Source organism: Giraffa tippelskirchi, chromosome 2 (assembly GCF_054371585.1).
Source record: "Giraffa tippelskirchi isolate mGirTip1 chromosome 2, T2T-mGirTip1v1.2.pri, whole genome shotgun sequence".
Taxonomy (NCBI): Eukaryota; Metazoa; Chordata; class Mammalia; order Artiodactyla; family Giraffidae; genus Giraffa; species Giraffa tippelskirchi.
The window spans coordinates 212,292,097-212,316,072 of NC_137276.1; the positions used below are offsets into that span (position 1 = coordinate 212,292,097).

The window sequence follows — 23,976 nt, forward strand, 5'->3', positions numbered from 1 at the left end:
TGTTGCCTGTTATAAACACTCCAACCATGGTCGATTTCAAGGCATCAGTATGACAGTGAACATGAAGTTGGGAACTGATTCCAACTGGTGCCAGTGACTTCAGAGGCTGGATGACTTTTAAGGTTTGACAATGAACTTTAAAAAGTGAATTATAGAGGTTAAGATGGAGGAGAATTTTCAGCATCTTACTGTCATTTATTCTATGAAGATTGAGTATGGCCTGTTAGACTTAGTTTTATGATAAAAATCAAAGACAATTTTGCTGCTTGTCAAGGAATAAAAAAATTGGTTGGCTATATGACAAAACTTTTAAAAAAGTTAAAAAAATTTGAGCAGTGGTCTTACAGTTAGTATTTATCAGCATGAGTTATCAAGAGGACAATTGAAAATATACATGTTCACACACAAAAAAATCCACACAAAAATGTTGGTGAAGTTATTTTAATTTTACTAGTTGCCTTGATTTAATCAACTAATATTTCTTTTCTTTGTAAGCAATATGTTCATAATCTTCTTAGAAAATTAATTAGTGTAATATACTCAAAGGGGAAAAACTGGGATTTTAGAAATAGTTGGAAACCCTAAGACAAAGTTCATAAAATTCATTAAAATTGCCTTCACCCAGGAAGTATTTAAATATGATTTGTTTATTTCTAAGTGAAATTGATCTCAGATGCAGATTTTTTTTCTTGGCTCCATACCACTCCCAGAGTCTTTTCTTAAGTCAATTAAATGCATATCTTTAGTAACAATAAGCAAATGTGAACAAGTTTACTCAACTCTTAAAAAAATAATTTCTTATGCAATAACGAGTCTTAAATTTTGTTAGTAGATAATTTGTTTTTGAAGAGTACATTGTAGTCATAAATGTCTTTTAGCTTGAAGTCTGATAGAAAAAATATCTAAGAATCATTTTTACTCTTCAGATTTCAAAGTTAATAAGTCATGACATTTTTCAAATGGAGGAAATAGAATAATAAACAGTCTTTGACTTCAATATACTTTCCGGGCAGCAGAAGCAAAGCATTTCAGCCACATAACGTAATTGCAGTGGAGAACCTTTGTTGGAACCATCAGGCAATGATTTGACTCACATTTTATACTCTCTCCTACAAGAAGTAAGGATATTTTAGCTGTGTATCTTTTGCTTTGGGGACCTGCTCCTCTCCACAAGATTTTATGCCTTTTCATCTTAAATGCAATTAGGATTTTTACATAAGATGGCAATGACCTGTTGTGATTCTAAAGACCAGGTTTTTCCACCCGACAATAGTTCCTTAACTTTTTGCTTAGCTATGAACAAGTGGTCAAATTATCCTACATGGGGTTAACTCCCATGAGGAATTTTGAAACCAATGAAACTTGCAATTACGTTTACGGGGTATGAAGTACTAGAATGCTTTTTATTTTTAAATGCTTGATTATTTTTAAAATGGGCATGTTTTCTTTGTTTGGAAAGCATGTTATCAAAAAATGCTAGTGAGCCAATGGTTTATTAATTTATAGTCTTCAGTGTAACATTCATGCCATATCTGAGTCTTGTCAGTACGTGCAATCAGCATGTTGAAAAGGATTTCCTTCTCATCTTTACATTTATATGATTAATTTATATGATTTATCATGTAAACATTTATATGATAATTTATGTAATATAAATCATATAATTTCTATGATTAATACAAATACTTTCATTGCTTTGGGAAAAGTAGTAGTTAATAACTTGTCTTCTCAAGATAGAAAGCCCAGAAATACACCCATGTACCATCGGTATCTTATTTTTGACAAAGGTGGCAAGAATATACAATGGGGCAAAGACAGCATATTCAATAAATGGTGCTGGGAAAACTGGACAGCTACATGTAAAAGAATGAAATTAGAACACTTTCTAACACCATACACAAAGATAAGCTGAAAATGGATTAATGACCTAAATGTAAGACCAGAAACTATAAAACTCTTAGAGAAAAACATAGGCAGAACACTTAATGACATAAATCAAAGTAAGATCCTCTATGACCCACCTCCTTGAGTAACAGAAATAAAAACAAAAGTAAACAAGTGGGACCTGATTAAATTTAAAAGTTTTTGCGCAGCAAAGGAAACTATAAGCAAGGTGAAAAGACAACCCTCAGAATGGGAGAAAATGATAGCAAAGGAAACAACTGACAAAGGATTAATTTCCAAAATATACAAGCAGCTCATACAACTCAATGCCAGAAAAACAAATAACCCAATCAAAAAGTGGGGAAAAGACCTAAATAGACACTTTTCCAAAGAAGACATACAGATGGCTAACAAACACATGAAAAAATGCTCAACATCACTCATTATTAGAGAAATGCAAATCAAAACTACAATGAGATATCACCTCACACTGGTCAGAATGGCCATCATCAAAAAGTCTACAAACAATAAATGCTGGAGAGGGTGTGGAAAAAGGGAACACTATTGCAATGTTGGTGGGAATGTAAAGTGATACAGCCACTATGGAAGATGGTATGGAGATTCCTTACAAAACTAGGAATAAAACCACCGTATGACCCAGCAATCCCACTCCTAGGCATATATGCTGAGGAAAACAAAATTGAAAAAGACACATGTATCCCATTGTTCATTGCAGCACTATTCACAATAGCTAGAACATGGAAGCAACCTAAATGTCCATCTACAGATGAACGGATAAAGAAGTTGTGGTACATATACACAATGGAGTATTACTCAGCCATAAAAAGGAACACATTTGAGTCAGTTCTGATGAGGTGGAGGAACCTAGAACCTATTATACAGAGTGAAGGGAGTCAGAAAGAGAAAGATAAATATCGTATTCTAACACATATATGTGGAATCTAGAAGAATGGTACTGAAGAACTTATTTACAGGGCAGCAATGGAGAAATAGATATAGAAAATAGACTTATGGACATGGGAAGAGGAGAGGAGAGGGTGAGATGTATGGAAAGAGTAACATGGAAACTTACATAACCATATGTAAAATAGATAGCCAAGGGAAATTTGCTGTATGGCTCAGGAAACTCAAACAGGGGCTCTGTATCAACCTAGAGGGGTGGGATGGGGAGGGAGATGGGAGGGAGGTTCAGAAGGGAGGGGATATATGTATAATTATGGTTGATTCATGTTGAGGTTTGACAGAAAACAACAAAATTCTGTAAAGCAATTATCCTTCAATAAAAAAATTAATTGAAAAGAAAAAAATAATTTGGCTTCTGATTAGACTTCATCCATATGCTTTACAAAGATGCATTTTTGTAACTTTTGGCTGTATTCACTTCAGTGAGTATATCTTTTCATCAGATAGTTTGTAATATTAATATTAAAATTAGATATTAAGCTTGGAGGATGCTTGGATTTCTCTCCTATAATAGTTATAGTTTTATAATATGGCACATCCAATTTGGAAATAAAATTTTTGACTATACAAATACAGAACATATGAATATGTCTGACAGCGCTTTTAAGAGACATTGCAGAAAAGTGTTATAATATGAGTCTTTTAAAAATAGTCACAGGGTAGAGTACTAGCAAGCTTTTTATATTTTCTTTTGAGTCTGACAATTTACCTTGATATACAAGTGTCCCCCAGCCAGCAATAGAACAAATTCTTCCTGGGGAAAAAACTTGATTTTCTTCTGGTAAACAAATAGGCTGGATAAAATCTGGAAATATGAAAGAAAACAAAACAAGAACAAACACATGCATTTCCAAAAGTTTTAAAAATCAATCCTTTTCAATATTTCATCTAAAAAAACTTGTGTTTTCATTTTATCCTGCTTGGACATGTTTTAGACGTCGATCTTAAGGGAAAGAAGCATTGTAGAGAAGCACTTCTTCGAAAGTGGATTAGGTACCACTGGTGGCCTTTTAGGATCCTCCACATTGTCTCAATTACTCTGCTGAAATGTACACATCTTAGTTCTGGAATTAGTCATATACATTTGATTTTTAAATCATCATGGTACTTAATAGAATGTGGTGCCAGTTCTGTGAAAATCTTGGTAAGGCTGTTTTTTCAGGGTTAGTTAAGAGAAATTTGGGCAAATGTTCTGTGGGGTTTTTTTTCTTTCCCCCAATTATCCCCACATCAAAAAAGGTTTTAAGCAATTGCTTTACAGGGTACTTACGGAGGCATTAGCATAGGTTGCTGACTTTTTAAGCCCTTCTCCAACAATTTGCAAGCCTCCTAACATTTATTCAGCATCCAAGACATGTAAAATCCAGGGCAGACACAAAAGTAAATCAAGTGAAGTCACTCAGTCGTGTTCAACTCTTTGCGACCCCATGGACTGTAGCCTACCAGACTCCTCCATCCATGGGATTTTCCAGGCAAGAGTACTGGAGTGGGTTGCCATTTCCTCCTCCAGGGGATCTTCCCAACTCAGGGATCAAACCCAGGTCTCTAGCATTGCAGGCAGACGCTTTGCCGTCTGAGCCACCAGGGAAGCAAAAGTAAATAAAAGGATAGGCTAATACAACCAACTGCAGCAAGCATGTGCCTTTAGAAGTGCTCTCCTACATGTGGGGGCTCCCCTGGTGGCTCAGATGGTAAATAATCCACTGTAATACAGGAGACCTGTGGGGAAGATCCCCTGGAGTAGGAAATGACAACCCACTCCAATATTCTTGCCTGGAGAATCCCATGGACAGAAGAGCCTGCAGGCTAAAGTCCATGGGGTCACAAAGAGTTATATACAACTGAGCAACTAACACACACTCCTACACATGGAGACCAAATTCCTTAGAAGCACAGGAATGCCAACACTTTCTCCTGACTGGGGACTGGGAAGTCTTCAGAGTAAAGGTTGGAGCTGAGCAGAGCCCTTCAGGATAAGGTTTACACTCTCAGGTGATTTCTTGCACCTTATTTACATATTTGGAGGACATCCTCCAACTGCCATTTCATTAATATTACTGACTCTCTTTATGAATGGTGGCACAGTGGTAAAGAATGTACCTGCCAGTGCAAGAGACACAAGAGACATGGGTTTGACCCCTGAGTTGGGAAGATCCCCTGGAGGAGGAAATGGCAACCTAATCTAGTATTCTTGCCTGGAAAATTCCATGGACACAGGAGTCTGATGGGCTACAGTCCATGGGGTCACAAAGAGTTGGACATGACTGAGCACAGACACACACACACATGGATAGCCATTCTCACTCACTTTGCTCTTTGAACACATGGTCATCTCACTTTCTCCTATTCCAGAATTTATAGCAGGTGAACCTACCTTTCTTTTCGATGAGAAAGAGAGGTGGCGTGGAGTAGAGTATGACCTATTTTCTCTGGGTTGCTCCATGGAGTTGACTGTTATACAGGGATCTGAGAGTTTTATTTTACTGGTCAATTTTCTAGAAAGCTGGATTTAAGCCCCTTGATGAAGGTAATTTAATATGTTTCTCTCCATTCCCCAATTCCATTTAAATTATGATTTCTATAACAAATTATCCAACTTTTATGGACTATTAATGCACTGGTACTGATAATATTTCAAATCTAATTTTCAATTAATCCAGTCAAATAAGAAGACTAAAGGTGATTTCTCTTACCTGTATAATTCACTTTCAATTCAAGATGCATCATGGCGATGTCACTGTCCTTTCTCCGTTTATTGTAGTGTGGATTTATGACAATTTGGTCAATCAACCTAGTTTCTATTTGAGGAGAAGTCAGATTTGATGCCATATGCAGGCCTAGCACCGCTTTCCACTTAGACGGCTCTAAATTTCTCCTAAAGATTATGAAGAAGGAAGAATAAGAAATTTCTCATCCACCACAGTTACTTTCTAGAGAACTTCACAGTAGATATTTCAGAACCACTTGTTCCTATTCTCAAGTAATCTTGCACTTCTGAGGAATTCTTCTTTAAAAATATTTCCTTCTAATTTCCAAATTGGGGAAGGAGTACATCAAGGCTGTATATTATCACCCTGCTTATTTAACTTATATATAGAGTACATCATGTGAAATGCTGGACTAGATGAAGCACAAGCTGGAATCCAGGTTGCTGGGAGAAATAATAACCTCAGATATTCAGATGACACCACCCTTATGGCAGAAGGTGAAGAGGAACTGAAGAGGCTCTTGATGAAAGTGAAAGAGGAGAGTGAAAAAGCTGGCTTAAAACTCAACATTCAAAAAGCTAAGATTATGTCATCAAGTCCCATCACTTCACAGCAAATAGATGGAGAAACAATGGAAACAGTGAGAGACTTTATTTTTGGGGGGGCTTCAAAATCACTGCAGATGGTGACTGCAGCCATGAAATTAAGAGAAGCTTGTTCCTTGCAAGAAAAGTTATGACCAACATAGACAGCATATTAAAAAGCAGAGACATTACTTTACCGAAAAACATCCCTGTAATCAAAGCTATAGTTTTTCTAGTAATCATGTGTGGATGTGAGATTTGGACCATAAAGAAAGCTGACCGCTGAAGAATTGATGCTTTTGAACTGTGGTGTTGGAGAAGACTCTTAAGAATCCCATGGAGAGCAAGTAGATAAAACCCCTCAATCCTAAAGGAAATCAACCCTGAATATTCATTGGAAGGACTGAGGCTGAAGCTCCAATACTTTGGCCACCTGATGCGAAGAACTGGCTCCTTGGAAAAGATCCTGATGCTGGGAAAGATTGAAGGCAGAGGGAGAAGGGACGACAGAGGATGAGATGATTGGATGGCATCACCGATTCGATGGACATGAGTTTGAGCAAGATCTGGAAGTTGGTGATGGACAGGGAAGCCTGGCGTGCTGCAGTCCATGGGGTCACAAAGAGTTGGACACGACTGAGTGGCTAAACTGAACTAGACTGTGGTTTTCAACTTATGTTTCCCATTAGAATCACCTGTTGCACTTTTAAATAACACTGCTTTCCTTTCCCTATCTCTGATTTAATGAGTCTGGGATGGAGAGAGGCATTTTTAAATATTCATTTTTAAATTAAATCTCCTTGTTGATGGTAAGGTTTGAGAACCACTGCTATAGATCACCTTCTAGTGTGGAGACCGCCTCTTGGTACAGGGCTTCTTCCAGTAACCACAGTAGCTACGGTAACAGAGAAAGGAGGTTCAGCAGCTCCTCCTGTTTAGGGGATCACCGAATTCACAGAGGTCACATAAGCAATAAAACCTATTATGCTGCTGCTGCTGCTGCTGCTAAGTCGCTTCAGTCGTGTCCGACTCTGTGCGACCCCATAGACGGCAGCCCACTGGGCTCTGCCGTCCCTGGGATTCTCCAGGCAAGAATACTGGAGTGGGTTGCCATTTCCTTCTCCAGTGCATGAAAGGGAAAAGTGAAAGTGAAGTCGCTCAGTCGTGTCCAACTGTTAGCGACCCCATGGACTGTAGCCTACCAGGCTCCTCCATCCATGGGATTCTCCAGGCAAGAGTACTGGAGTGGGGTGCCATTGCCTTCTCCGAAAACCTATTATATTTAAAAGGTAATACATGAACTTGAGCAATTTCCACACATAATGAACTCATAACTTTTCATACACAACATTGACTACTGATAATGAACTGGTAAAGGATAACATTTGTATTATAGGCAGATTAAATTGGAGATTGTGTTATAATTTGAAAGTGTACAGAAATTCTTCAATGTGCTGTTGGCCAGCAACATCTTTGTGCCAATAAATTACCATTGGAAAACTGGTATTAAGCCAACTGAGCCATATTCACAATGAAGTGAAAATTCCAATAACTGCAATATAGCAGAACTAGTCATTCAGTTCTCTGTGGTCACAAATGCCTAGCATGAGACAAGGGCTCAGGGCCGGGGCAATGGGATGACCCAGAGGGATGGGATGGGGAGGGAGGTGGGTGGGGGGTCCAGGAAGGGGAACACATGTAAACCCATGGCTGATTCATGTCAATGTATGGCAAAAACTATTACAATATTGTAAAGTAATTAGCCCCCAACTAAAATAAATAAATTTATTAAAAAAATAAATAAATAAATAAATAAAAACAAAAAAAAAAACAAATGCCTAGTTTAACATGGTATTTCAAATATTAGAATCCAAGTCACCTACAAATATATGTAAATATGTAAAGGGCATGAAGTTATTTCAAGTCCATCTGTTATGTTTTTACTATTTATTCATTACTTTGCATATGCCTCTTAAGTAATGGGCAATTACTCCTCTGAAAAAGTTGTATGTATTTTTACTCAGCATTCAATTTATATATTTACTTGATATTTACAAAAAATGCATCTTAAAATTGCCACACTATTTTCCTACTTTGCATTTAATTGTATTTATTTGTATATGTTATATCTTGCACTATAGTTTATATAACCAATGTGTTATATTAGTATTTATATTACTACTTATATATTAAATTATAAATAATACTAATCACTTATAGTTAGTATTATTTAATAATGATAAATCATTATTACTTTTGTTCATCTATTATTAATAAATTATTAAATTTATTATTTATAATTAAATAAATCATAATAAAATCACTTACAAATACTGAAACAAGTAAGTTATTTATTTAATAAATTATTAATTAATAAATTATTGATTTTATTATGAATAATAAATTGTTTATTAATTGGTTTAATTGGTATACTAATTATACTAATAACACTATATTAATGGTATAACATTTCAATAATAATTATTAACATTTGCTCAAAGGAAGTATGACCCCATTTTATAGATTTCATTTTGAAGTTGAGTACATTTACTTAAAAAAATGATTGTCTCCTTAAGTGTTTCTACATATTTTATATTCAGAAAAAATACTTAAAAGTTCTCAGTGGTATATTCAATTTACTTGCTATCAATTTAAATCGATAAAACAATGCAGCCTGGATAAAATGCAGTTTAGTAGCTACATTCCCAAATTTTCTCTTTTGTATGTACTGTACTCAGAGCTATTGAAATAACACTGATATGAGAGAACTGGTAGGTGATGCAAAGTTTAGTAATCATCATTTTCTCTCATTATTTTGGTATTTCAAATAGAAAATCAACACAAACAACAAACTATTAAGATTAAACATGCATGTTTTAATATTCTGGTCTAATGTGGCTTACAGCAATGTTATTCTGACATAATTCTTAAATGATTTCTGAAATTATTATTGTGCTACAATGAATAGAGCCTCTCTTCCATGTTTTTATTTTTCCATCATCTGTAAGCAACGCTGTGAATAAGAAATATCCCTCCAACATGTGTCATTTGCACTTCTCTCTCATGTCCTTTCTGCATAACTTTCCATGTCTATGTAATTAACTTCCCCCAGCATGAGCCCCACACTGGCACAGGCACACTAAAATGACTACATCCTTTTCTCTGAGCACAAAGACTTGAGAATACGGAAGTCATAGCCAAGGGTAATTAAATCTTATGAATCAACGGAGAAATTTGCTAAAAATTCAGATTCCTAGATTCTATCTCTAGAAATTCTAATTTATAAGGTTGGCACAGGACTCAAGAATCCGTACTTCGTAATTAACTATTGGTATATTGAGCAATACAAATCCTTCCTAGCTTTTCCATTCATCCAGAGCCAAGAGATGGGGGAAGAAAGTCTTCAGAGAAATCACTACAGATGAAGAAAGGGGACTTGTTATGTTTCAAAAATATTTTTGTTTCAAAGCATCTGTAATCTCATAGAGCAAGGAAAAGCTATAGAACAGGAGACAGGTTGGGATGGGAACAGTATATAACCACACTGGATAGGCAGACCCAATCCAGCAGAGGCTAAGGATGGCAGAAACAGAGTATTTTTAGTTAGGGAAAGTGGGCTGAACTTCTGCTACATTTCACCTTTGCCTGCTCTGTTCAAGCAAAGTGTTTTTCTCAGTAGCGAGGGAAAGAAAAGCACAGGTTGCGATGAAGTAGAAAGATGTGTGTTCCTGACTTCTGCAACTTCCAAGACTGTGCACCTCACGGCATAGAGTAGGTGCTCCATAGATGCTGCCCACTCTGTGTTGCTCTGTCCTGGGATGTAAATAACTTCACTAATGTAAGCATAAGAATGTCCAGGGGACATCCCTCGTGATCCAGTGGTTAGGGATCTGCATTTCCCCGAAGGGAGCATGGGTTCCATCCCTGGTTGGGGAACTAACATCCAATATGCCACTCAACATGTTCAAAAGCAAATATAAATAGTCATCTGACCTGTAAAGATCCTTAAAAAAAAAAAGAATAGCCATCTGTAAATGGGATTTTCATTGTGGTAGGAAGTAAATATGATAAGATAATTATCACAGAGCAACACAATATGCTAAAAGGAAAAAAAAGATCAATGGGAACCCTTACTATAAACTGAATTTTTTTTATATATTCTCCCATTACTAATGGTGGCATAAAGCAACCTCAGCAAGTTTGCCCACTGCCAACCCATATGTTTACAGAACTTTTAGTCTCTATTATCATTCTCCATGAATGGAAAAGAATTCCTAATGCAATAGCCAACTTCAATTTTCAAAGGCAAGAAAGACTTAGAATGCCACTGAAATGTGCTATTGTTGTCAGAGAGCAAGAAAGTTTTCAAGAGTATCAGAGGTAATTTTAAAAGAACAAAGGAGCCAGATTAAATGAGATAACACTGGCTAGCTTTAACAATTTGAGCATCATATAGTAATCACAACAATTATTCTAGTTAACAAAATACATTGTTAATAAAGGGCCATGAGTCCATAAAGAAACTCAAAGAAAAAAAGCCCAAGTGTGTAAAAAGGCAGATATATTGTAAAGGAGGGTTAACAGGAAGGATGTGTTCCATTATTATCCTTTCTCATGAACAGGAAAGCATTTCATACATATGGGAATTTTTATTTCATCTGTTAAGTAGAAGTATGTTTTTAAAATACAGTTAGGCAACTATGTGTTTAAGCGTGAAAGAGAAATAAGTACAGGGAACCAAGACTAAGCCAAACAATCCTCAGCACTATTTGACCTGGTGGATTACTTCTGGGCTTCCCAGGTGGCTCTGTGTTAAAGAAGATGCCTGCAATGCAGAAGACGTGGGTTCAGTCCCTGGGTCAGCAAGATCCCCTGGAGAAGGAAATAGCAACCCCTTCCAGTATTCTTGCCTGGAGAATCCCATGCACAGAGGAGCCTGGTAGGCTATATCGCAAAGAGTCAGACATGACTTAGCAACTGAACAACAACAAGGACTATCTCTGGAAACTTAAGAAATCATCTTTGAGCGCCTTTCCTCACTTGATTCCCAGTACTATCCACAGATTTGTGATTTTCCTCTCATTTCACTCTCTGCTCTTCCTCAGTTTCTCTTCCCCAGCTCTTTTCTTCTCAAAAATGTAGATATTCGAATACTCTAGAATTTGCTTTCTGCTTTCTGCTTCTTTTCTTCATTAACATTAGTTTCAATGATGACCTTATCCAATGCTATGACTTTAAATACCAGAAATACCCATGTCTCTTGAGTCTCTTGCATTGGCAGGCAGGCTCTTTACCACTAGTGCCACCTGGGAAGCCTGGATTCTGGAAGGAAGTTTCAAATTTAATACACAAAACATCGGAACTTTTATTCTCTTTCCAATCCTGTTTCTTCTCATTTTCATCATCTCAATAAATGATATCAACACTCATTGCTTAAAGACAAACCCTTTATTCTTCTCCTTACCTACCTGTTGTTGTAGTTTGGCCACTAAGTCGTGTCTGACTCTCTTTTTGACCCCTTTAACTGCAGCACGCTAGGTTCCCCTGAACTTCACTACTTCCAGAGTCTGCTCAAATTCATATTCATTAAGTCGGTGATGCTATCCAACCATCTCATCCTCTGCTGCCCACATTTCCTTTTGCCTTCATTCTTTCTCGGCATCAGGGTCTTTTCTAATGAGTCGACTCTTCCCATCAGGTGGCCAAACTACTGGAGTTTCAGTTTCAGCATCAGTCCTTCCAATGAATATTCACAGTTGACTTCCTTTAGGACTGACTGGTTTGATCTCTTTGCAGCCCAAGGGACTCTCAAGAGTGATGTCTCTGCATTTTAAAATGCTGTCTAGGTTTGTCTTGGCTTTCTCTCCAAGGAGCAAGCATCTTTTAATTTTGTGGCGGCAGTCACCATCCGCAGTGATTTTGAAGCCCAAGAAAATAAAATCTGTCACTGCTTCTACTTTTACCCTTTTCATTTACCATGAAGTGATGGGACTGGATGCCATGATCTTAGCTTTTTTTAATGTTGAGTTTCAAGCCAGCTTTTTCACTCTCCTCTTTCACCCTTATCAAGAAGTTCTTCAGTCCCTCTTCACTTTCTGAGATCACTGGCAACTTTAGATGACTCTCAGCATCTGAACATACTAAGATCCAGACATTTGTCCAGCTTCCTCCAACATAATCTTAGAGCCACCATTGTTTCTTTCTGATTCCCCCAACTTTACCCTTGCTCCCCTCAGCAGTGGAATCTCTACACAGATACCTGACTAAGACAAGGTCACTCTTCCGCCTTCCAAATGGTCTCATATCCCACTTATCACAGCTAACTGAGTTCTCACCAGGGCCTAGGATCCGGTCTTGCTTACATCTCATATCTTGTTCCTACCTCACTGTCAATCACTTCCTGATTAACAGTGGTAGCAAGGCTTCTCAGTGTTTCTGTTTTCTGCCCTAGTCTGTAATATAAGCATCGTTTGGGCAAAAACTTTGTTGGTCTATAGAGCATTGTTATCCCTAAAACTTAGAACAGTGCTTGGCACAAGGCAAGTATTCACTGGGACTTCCCTAGTGAAGTGAACTTCTTCCAGTGGTTAAGAATCTTCCTTCCAATGCAGGGGATGCAAGTTACACCCCTGGTCAGGGAACTAGGAGCCCAAAACTAAGCCTGTGGGCCACAATAGAGAACCCGCACACCTCAGTGAAGACTCAGTGAAGCCAAAAGCAGAACAAAAAATAAGGTAAGTGCTCACTGACTGAAGGAATATATGAAAAACAAGATACAGTCTGGGAGTCAGAAAGACTGAGCACAACCAGTGGTTACACATATCAGCCACGTAGACAGAGGAGTTGCAGATCAAGCCATATCAGCACACGTGATTACACAAAATAAATAAGGGAAGAGAGCACACAGCAATGCCATCCAAGATGAAGTATTGGTTCTCAAAGTAGAAGTAGCTTCAGAGATCAGATGCTGAAACATTTAGGAAATAAAAATTTGAGTGGACTAATAATGTTACCTGTTTATAAAAGTATGTTATTAAAAGTAGTGCTGATAGAATAATATTAAGGAAATGAGTTATATAATATGGGCCAAAGGTGACTTTAATTTTAAGTAGATGACACCAGATTGGAAATTGGTATCACTTAGAAAAGGAATCAAGATCCATGCCATAACCAAAACCTAATAATTCACTAATCTTGAAATGTCTACTGGCCTAGGAAAATGCTCTTCCTTTTTTTGATCTGTAAAAATTACTAAAATCTTGAAAAAGTGTTACGGGATTTCTGCAACATGAAGGAGATAATTTATTATTAGCTGAGCTCCTAAAACCATAAGAATAGGTAGATAGAGAAACTAAACCCACAATATTTTTTTAGATTGAGTTTAAGTAGAAATGAAATAATTTTTAAAATATTATATTTGGATAGATTCTGTGTCCCAGATCTATCTGATATGTTTGAGACATTACAAAGAATCCAAATTTTAAACTTTAATTGCAGTAGCAATTAATTAATTAATGTTGGTGGCTCAGATGGTAAACAATCTACCTGCAATCCAGGAGACCTGAGTTCAATCCCTGGGTTGGGAAGTTCCTCTGAAGAAGGAAATGGCAACCCACTGCAGTATTCTTGCCAGGAGGTTTCCATGGATAGAGGAGCCTGGCAGGCTCCAGTCCATGGGGTCACAAAAAGTCGGACACGACTGAATGACTATTGCTCACTGTAGTCAATACTGTTTAAAAAGTTGGTTTTCAGAGTTTTATTAGCAGTATAAGTTAAATTAATTTAGCACTAAATAAAGTATAAATAGTAGTGTGTATTTCTTGTCATACCCCAAAACACCTGGTTATGAAATCATCTATTTCAGAAATGTTAACACCTGTTTCAAGAAATTGTTTTAATAAGAAATGAGGTAATCCATATGGCCCATGTGATCTTCCCTGAAGAGCAAATTAAAGAATGGAAGACCGACAAGAGGCTTGTCAATGATAATTTCATCATTGTGCTCAATCACTCAATCGTGTCCGACTCTTTGCAACCCCACTGACTATAGCCTACCAGGCTCCTCTGTTCATGGGATTTTCCCAGCAAAACTATTGGAGTGGGTTGCATTTCCTCCTCCAGGAATTTCATCATGGATAGATGTCTTTTCAATAGATGTGATCCATACTGTAAATTTATAAATGAGTGACCCACCCAGACTGAACAGTGGTCCCTTCTGGGGCCTACTTCAAGGATGGTGATGAGTGCAAAGGTGTAAGGGAGGAATTTCCAGGTGGTGGAAATGTTTTATGTCTTGATTAGAGTGTGGTTCACACAGGCATATGCATTTTCAAAACTCATCAAATTGGACACTTAAGATTAGGCATTTTGCTATATGTCAGTGGGAAAAAATGAAAGCAATATTAAACTCCGGTTGCTTTAGATGGTGCTATGGTTTACAGTTTCCAAACTACTTTTCCATTCTAAGCTTGAGCAAATCCATACATATTTTGTGGACAGCATAAATAAGCTTTCTCATAATTGGAGATGAGTTACAAATATGAAAGGAGAAAAGACTAAGATGCATTCTATTGTGTTTTATTTGAATTGTTCCGTTTTGAGTTCATATTTATAGAGCTGTGAGAGTACAGAGCTATGCCCACTGAGAAGGCCTAGCATCAGGGCATACCAGCAGCTGTAGGGCTGTGGACGATATTATTTCTTTAAATGTAGAAGGACCTAAAATTGCTGAATGAATTTGGGGTTTCTTATAGAAAGCTTAATTTGAGGGCAAGGGCAGGGAAAGTACAAGATGAACCTGGAACATTTTATTTTGCCAGAAAGTAAGGAAGTTCTCAAAGAATGGTGATGTATAAAGACCAACAGGGAGCAAGCTTGAAGGGTTTCCCCAGATATAAGGACTTTCTATAATATAACTTGCTTGTATTAAAAAGATATCAAAGACAAGAAAAAAAAAGTCTGAGAAAGACAAAGATAGTAAGGCTGACAGAAAGACTATTTTAGATTAAAGATGAAAGAGGCATAGCAACCAAATTGAATGCATTATCCTTAATTGGTTCTTGGGTGGAAAACATACAAGCTACAAATGTTGCAAAAAACATATTTGGGACAATTGACAAAAGTAAATATATACTGTATTAATTAATTAGATAATTGTATTGCATGCATGTTAATTTCCATGATTTTCTGTGATTACGTAGGAAAATATCTTTGTTCTTAGTTTAAAAAAAAAATAACAAAGAACACAGTGTAAAGAGGCACATGTCTAACCCATTGTCAAATTATTTAGAAAACAAATATTTCTCCAAATTGGAGGGAATGAAAGAATGATGAGAAAGTTCTCATAGCACAAAATGTAAACAAATGGTAAATGTCAGTGAAGGTACACAGGAGTTCTCTATACTATTATTTGCAATTTGGGGGCATGTCTGAAATTATATCAATATAAAAAAATTAGAAAATATATATGCTGAATATCTCATGGGTAAGACTTAGAGTCTTCTTCCATGGACATTTCCTGAACAGGAACAACAAAAATTTTATTGCACATTTCTCTAATTCACAAAAGCATTGCAGCATCTTAATTTTGCCCTGGCAATCACCCTACGAGGTAGATATTCTGTGGACACTCTACAGATGAGATCCTGAAACCCACAGATTCGAAGTCACACAAAGATAGTGCCATGAAAAAGTGAAAGGGAAAGTGAAGTCGCTCAGTTCTGTCTAACTCTTTGCAAGTCCATGAACTGTACCTGCCAGGCTCCTACATCCATGGGATTTTCCAGGCAAGATTACTGGGGTGGGTTGCCATTTCCTTTTCCAGGGGATCTTCCCAACCCAGGGATTGAACCTGGGTTTCCTAGCATTGCAGGCAGACTCTTTACCATCTGAGCCACAAGGGGGCTTCCCCTTTAGTCAGTACCCATAAGTACCATAAGTACCCTTCAGTCAGTACTATAAGTAGGATCAAAATCCTATTCTGTGATTTGAAGTCAATCTTCCTTGTCTTTAAATAAGAAAGCAAGAAAACTCCTGGCAACTGAAAAAGAATGAGATATAATACCACTGAGGGGTAAGGAGAGTGAATACAATGCAAGGTTGCTGAGGAAAAGTCTGAACCATCACAATTCTATTACAGCCTACATTTGCTTGCCTTTGTTCAGATTTAAAACTGTGTGAAAAGCCATTTTATGTCCTGTATGACTGAACATGTGTTTATATTAGATGAAAATGTTTTTCCATTTCCTTCATGTATTCATGGTTTGAAAGGATGCTATTGGTACCCTTAACCCATAATAAGTACATCTGTAAAGTGGATAATTGAAAGATGTCATTAATGTCACTGCAAGCCTGGTTGACATTTAGAAAATATATGTTCTGCAAGAACATCGAATGGACGAATTTACCAAATCTGACGTTAATACAGGCGGTTGGTCTCTTACTAAGACCTACCTATGGTGCAGCAGAAAACATTGAATTTCTAGCTAAAGATACCTTTTACCTGTAACATAGTTAGGATATAGGTTACCCGTTGGTGACATGCCCAACACATAGAGTATGTGTAGGTAAAGGTTGAAGTCATGTTTAGCAGGGAGTGGGAATGCACAGACTCTGAGAACTTTAGAAGCAGACAGACCCCCTTGGAGGGTCCTTGTGAAGCCCAGGTAATTGGCCAAACTACAAACCAGGGTCCTCACTTCCAGGCTCCCAGCATTCTCAGTGTGAGTTTGCTCTCATTCTGGTATGATGGGTATTTCAGCATAGGCTCAATTCATTAATACTCATTCTCCCTGGCCCTCCCTGTCTCCCAAACAATTTTGACAGCCTTTTTGGTTAGTTTATCTCCATTCATCCAAGAACTTTCAGTGTCTGTGTTTGTACAAAGTTACTCTTTTAACCTGATTAACGACAGTTGCCTCTCCCATTCTGCACACGGCACTTTTTCACTCCGAGATTCTGGATGTTTGAGGCTCATTCTAACCCTCACAGCTAAGGTCATTTCCTGGAGGCCTCTTTTTCTCAATCAGGGGCAGGAAATCACCCTTGTCAGGGCTCATGAACCTATGAGGAAGCTACCTTTTTCTGACCTAATTCAGCAATGTTGGAGTAGAATTACATAAAGAGGTGACATCTTTCAGGCAGCTGAAGAAATTAACAAGTTCTTGGACCCAGGAATATTGATGTTTATTTTCTACCTCCTCCATCCACTCTCATTTCTCCTGTGGCACTGCTCTAAGGACGGCTGCTGTAGAGGGAGAAGATAAATCCTAAAATTTCCCATGTACTTTGTCAAATCATACTATAAGAAGAGCATTAGACATGGTTGATCTTAGTTCTAAGTTTAGTTACTGCTGCTGCTGCTACTAAGTCATTTCAGTCGTGTCTGACTGTGTGCAACCTCATAGATGGCAGCCCACCAGGCTCCCCCATCCCTGGGATTCTCCAGGCAAGAAGTTTTAGTTACAGTTGGCATCAAAACAGGCTTCCCTGGTGGCTTAGTGGTCAAGAATCTGCCTGCAGTGCTGGAGACCTGGGTTCGGTCCCTGGGTTGGGAAGATTCCCTGGAGGAGGGCATGGCAACCTGCTCCAGAATTCTTGTCTGGAAAATCCCATGGACAGAGGAGCCTGGTGGGCTGCAGTCCATAGAGTCGCACAGAGTGGGAGATGACTGAAGTGATTAAACAGCAGCACTAGCATCAATACAGATCTGACTTGAGAACTAAAGAAACCTTTTTATGCTAATTCGCAGCGAGGTGCTTAGATATGAATTTCAAAGAGCACACTTTTTAATTTGTAATTTGAGGTCTATTTATACATGCTTTCTTTTGACACTGATGACTTACTGACAATAAGTATGTCCTAAATGACTGATAACCAGCACAAGTTATATAGTAAAAGCTCATTTTATACTTTTAAAAATGCTTACCTCACGAATAGGTGAAAATTTCCATTTTTATGTATGTGGGAAACATAATACTTGATGTAAGAATCTAATGAAAATGAATTTTAATTGTATTTATTTTTATACATGACTTTCATGGGAAAATTACTGGACAGTTTACAGTGTTATAAACAGTGGGACCATCTCCCTGCTGGGAGGATCTGGGGAGGCTGTCTGAAATGGGATGCACAGGGTCTGCCAGGGTCACCTCGTTGGGGAAGTGACGTCACACTCACCCGTACACGCAGTGGGCGGCGGACACCAGCCAATCCCTGCTCACCAGAGAAGCTCCGCAGACCTGTTGATCGTCGAAATACAGAGCAACGACCCAAGGCCAGGCTCCTTCTCTGGACTCATTTCCTCCGACAATCTTCGGGCTAACTTCTCCAGTCACCAGTTTTTTCCCACATGCTATTAAGATAATTGAAGAAAGAGCCTCTAGTTAATTTTGGTGAATTTCTTCTGATCCTGAAAATTGAATGGGCCACTACAAAATAATTTAAGGTGACAGCGACTCCAGGATGTTAAACTGAAGGCTTGAAGGAGAGCAAGAGGAAATATTTACTTACATTTGTGGTTACAGTGTAGCAGAATCAGTGAATCCTCTAAGCACTGTTGGCTGTAATAGAAGAGCAACTATATTTAAAAATTGGTGCACATAACATTTCAAACAAAACATAGTATTATGTATTATTATTTTTTCTCTTTAGTCAAATGGGCTTTTAAATATGTCATACTCAAAATGTAGGGAGGCTGAAATGCACAGCAGAGAATCTTTAATTGAAAGTCAAATAAAGCTGAGTTTGAACCTTTAACTCTGCAATGTATGTGATTTTAGGTAAGTTGCTCAATATCCCTGAGGCTCAGTTTTAACATACATTAATTGGGGCATAGTACCTTATTGGAGTTTTGTGAGAAATAAAGAAATATTTGCAATGGAATTATTATTGTACATTATACAGAATGAGTATTCCATAAACCATGCCTACTGTTCGTTTCTGTGACTCAATGTTGGATTGCATCATTCCATAATACAGAATATGCCTCGGTGCCCAACACTGTGTGTGAGGCTATGTACTTGTTCAGGGAATCCAATGATGAATAAATCATAGGTGCTACTTTCAAAGGAGACAGACATGTAAACAGTCACATAAAGTGCAGGCATAAATAATTAAAAACTCACTACCTGTTTAAATATTTGGACACCGACGTTTTTCAAAGCCAAGAATTCTCTTTTAAAGAAAAATTAAAATTGTTTTAAAATGTTATACTTTCCAACCACTAGAGATCAGTATAATACAAGGAATTAAAGAGCCTGCCAACACTTTTTCCTGATGCAGCTATGTAGCTATCGCTTATATTAAAACACACATATACATACAATTTTAACAGTTTATATTTAAATATTTAACAACATCTCTTGTGCACGTTGTTTAGATGCTTGAAATTTTAGGAAAGAACAAACCAAAAACCACAAAACATGACCCAAGATCCACGTGAGATAATAAGCACAATCAAAGCAATTCAGTGTTTCTGGAACATACATGATAAGTATTTGATCACAGACATTTATGTTGTCTAATGGACAAATTCTTTAGAGTAGACATATTCAATTGAAATATAAGGAAATGTGCATTTTATTAATACGCAACATGCATGTAGGTATATCATCTAGAGACAGATGTATCTATATGGCTTTCCTGATAGCTCAATTGGTAAAGAATCCGCCTGCAGTGAGGGAGACCTGGGTTCTATCCCTGGGTTGGGAGATCCCCTGGAGAAGGAAAATGCTACCCACTCTAGTATTCTGGCCTAGAGAATTCCATGGACGGTATAGTCCATGGGGTCGCAAAGAGTCGGACACAACTGGGCGAATTTCACTTTCTATAGATGTATCAGTATGCAGTTATCATTCCCCAAAGAAGAAGCCTCAGTTAACTCTCCTTCTGTTATCCACCTAGGGTTAGGAGATAAGCAGTTTTTAGGATATTTTCCAAGACAATGTCCCGTTTCATCCAAACTTACCACATCTACCACACTCATCAATGAAAACTGATATTCAAAATGGTTTCCTCATTCTTATGTGTTAAGCAATGCTTAATGTTATGTTGTCTGTGTAAAATGGATGGATTTCTTCTCAGCAAGCACAGAAAAGTTTTTGGCTAACTTAACAGATAACCAGAAAATTAAAGTGAGCTTAGCACCTCATTCTTCATGTGTTTTGCTTAATCAAACTTTTCATATACAAGCACACATATAGTCTCAGAATAGAGCGGTAAGAGGCTTCACTTCCAGGCAGAGTGAGCAGTGAGTCCATTTGTTCAGGTACATTTAGAGAGATTAGAGAAAAATAGAACAACTGTTCTGGTCTTCAGTCCTGGAGTCAGAACTAGGCAATGCCATGATGCTGTGTCTTACTCCTAGCCCAGTGGGGCCACATTGGGATACAAATGGACGTCTGTATCTACTGTGTTGACAAAGTGAACTAAATTCTCTCCCTATATTCACCCAACAACACTAGCCCTTTTTCTTTCTTTTTCCTTTCCAGAACTGCTATTTAAAGTAATATGCTGCCTTGGAGCATTCACAATATAGTAGGGTGGAGTGGAAAGTGGAAGGCTTAAAATCTCATGTTGCCTCCAGCTTTGTGAATGTGTCCAAATCATTTATCAATACCAGGCTTGTTTCCTCAACCTTAGAGTGGAGCAGTACTACCTAAGTCACAGAGCTTTTATATGAACTGGAAATACCCTCTGTAGCATTGAAATGTTTATACCATAGAGTTGGTCACATGATAGGCATTCAATGCATGAGACGCAGAAGATGCAGGTTTGATCCCTGGGTCAGGAAGATTCCCTGGAGTAGAAAATAGCAACCACTCCAGTACTCTTGGCTGGAAAATTCTATTCTTGCCTGGACAGGGGAGCCTGGCAGGCTATCGTCCATGGGTCGCAAAGAGTTGGACATGATTGAGTGACTGAGTGGCAAAGTGTTGGTAAGCACTCTACATCCTGTATCTAGAACACATTCTCAACCAACATGTATAAAATCAAAATTTGCTTATGTCTAGGACTACCAGACAAAGAAAAAGGAAGCCCAGTATTGGAAGTAGCATAATTATACATTTCCAGTTATATCAGGTCAAGTTGCTGGTACTATGGTTCTCCATAGTTAGAAGAATCATCCTCCTTGATATCTTCTTGCTTTTCTTATTTTTTCATTATGATCACTAGTGAAAGATTATTTTTGAAATACCACATTACATGAGGCAATAAACTTGTCTCTTCAAAAAATAAATAAATACATAAATAAATTAAGTGCAAATATATCTGATTTCTTGTCAACCCAGTATATGTGGCTAATCAAGAAAGAGATTAAGAATGTCCTGACTTATTGATGTGCTGAAAGTTTCAAGTATCTGTGTCTATAAACGTTATCTCTTTCAAATAACACAAACCTACATACAACAGAGACATCAAAGTACAATGATATTGGCGTTTTGTTGATAAGCATGGAATAACCTAGTTCTTATTTTAAGCATGCATATAATTAATATGAAAATATTTAATACTTTTCCCTTTTTTCCTAACTCATCCTTAAATGTCTGTAAAATATAAATGAGAGACATTCTCAACATACAAGCTGCTCAACATCTGTAATGGTAATGTAAATTTAGACATGCCTTATAAAAAGGAAATCTATGAAAGGAGATCTTACAGATTCTTTGCTTCACCCCCGATGAGACTAATAATATCAGCTAAGGCTCTGCAAGCATTCACATAAAATATTCAATTGCAAAGTACTTTGGTACTAAAAATACTCCTTTAACAATTTGTTTTACTGGTTGAACTTACAGAAATGGCAACTTTTCATGAATAGCTGAATAATTATATAATTTCACTTTTCACCATCTAATACGTTAAACCAAAAACTACAACCTAATACACCAGCAATAATATCTTAAATTCTTGTAGTTATAGTCTTTTCTTAAAGTTACTTTCTCCACCCACCCCCAAGCTGACCTTTAATGGAGCTGTAAAATTTGAAGCTAATTTCAACTGAAGTTATCATTAATGCCCGAACAGAAGAAATGACATAATCTAAGCTAAAACAGATATTTGAATACAGGAAAGATGCTGCTTTTTAAAACATGAGTAAAAGCAAATCTAATTTTAAAGAGTAAAAGAGAAATGCAGGCACAACTTAGAGTGTGGATTCCTTCATTTAATATCCATGTTCTATTTGCTAGCAAGGGGCTTCCAATGTTGCTCTGGTAAGGAATTCTCCTGCCGATGCAGGAGATGCCAGAGACAAGGTTTCAATCCCTGGGTGGGGAAGATCCCCTGGAGGAGGGCATGGAAATCCACTCCAGTATGCTTGCTTGGAAAATCCCATGGGCAGAGGAACCTGGTAGGCTACAGTCCATAGGATCACAAAGAGTTGGACACAACTGAAGCAACTTAGCATGTACACACTTGCTAGGAAAAAGGATACCATGACTGTTTTTTTTCTTTCTTCTCTTTTGATGACAAATAATGGCATCACTCTTTTTAGTCTGATCAACATATACCTATTTATCTCAACTCTCACAATTTATTTCTATGGGATTTACTTTTTTTAAATCCAAGAATAGGGATAAAAGGATTTTTTTGAATCTCTGTGTGCTATTTAGTTATACTACAATACTTCATTTGACCATCTTACCATATGTATGGATTAGGTAATGTTATCCAATAGGATGAATTAGATACTGTTTGAGATTACCTGACTAACAAAAAGTTAAATACCTTTCAAAATTATATGGCCAGTATGTGATGGCTTCAAAATCTGACTGGCTTTGAAATCTATTATTTGGTCCATGTACATCTAGTCAAAGAACACATTTTGTAACCTACCTTGGTGTTAGTATTAAGCTGCCATTAGGTGCTGTGTTTAATTTTACAAACGGTCCACCTCCAGTAGAAAAGGTTGGCGTGGACGAGTTTCCAGTCCTAGGAAAAAACCCACAAACAAAATAAAAACACAAACAAAAAACCATCAATTAAACTAGTAGTTATTTAACGCAGTAGACATTGAAATAAACTGTAAAATTTCTGACAAAGAGATTAACATTTTAATATTAAACTTCAAGTGTTTCAATGTATAAAAGATGGTACAGATCAGTAGAAGAATTACTCACAATGACATAAAATGTCATTTTAATGTTTGCATAATACTTCTAGTTCTTGTTTGCCTGCTCATATATATTATTTAACAGAGTTAAGATCAGTGCATACATCACTTGAGTGTCTGAGTTTGTCATTTGACTTTTTCTATGCTGTCCAGCAATTTCCATAATGGTCAATTATAATGACAACGTCACAGAATTGCTGCACCATAATTCATTAAACTTTGTTTCCTGTTGAGTGTAATTCACCTTTTAAGAAATGTACATTGTCTAAGAACAACGTAGAAAAAGGAGATCTTCCGTGTTTACTTTTGTCGCTTTGTTCTTGATATTTTATTCAATGCAAAGCCTGTTAATAACTATCTTAATTTAAAGTCAGAAGCTATGTGATTGTTCTAAAAGAGGGAATATGTAGCCTGGACCTCTGAGTGTCAACCAGTGAACCAGAATGGGCTACACACCTCTATGTGACAAAAGACATTAAGTTACTGGCCTTTCTTATCCTTGAAAGCCGGTTACAGTCATTCTGTCAACTGTGAGCCTTCATGGAAGATTTCTTTTAATTATCCACTTTTTCCTAGGCTTAGGCTGGAAACTTTTAGCTTCTGTTTTTAATCTTTTTCCTGCCTCTTATTTATTCTAGATTTCAATCTTCATGTAAACCATGCCTTTAGGCTAGAGACATCCTGGTGCCTGCTCTCCTCTCCT

The 23,976-nt window shown here is 37.3% G+C and overlaps 1 protein-coding gene across 2 annotated transcripts in view; it reads right to left on the reverse strand.

Annotated features, from left to right (window-relative positions):
- The window catches only part of TMPRSS15 (transmembrane serine protease 15), a 135,103-nt gene that overhangs the window by 6,065 nt on the left and 105,062 nt on the right, over window positions 1-23,976 (reverse strand). For both annotated transcript variants that reach the window (XM_081572670.1, XM_081572669.1), the window contains 5 exons: window positions 22,997-23,092; window positions 18,671-18,720; window positions 18,338-18,512; window positions 5,562-5,743; window positions 3,578-3,673 (listed from right to left, as the gene is read on the reverse strand). In XM_081572670.1, coding sequence (XP_081428796.1) covers window positions 3,578-3,673; window positions 5,562-5,743; window positions 18,338-18,512; window positions 18,671-18,720; window positions 22,997-23,092 — 599 coding nt within the window. The remainder of the gene's footprint in view (window positions 1-3,577; window positions 3,674-5,561; window positions 5,744-18,337; window positions 18,513-18,670; window positions 18,721-22,996; window positions 23,093-23,976) is intronic.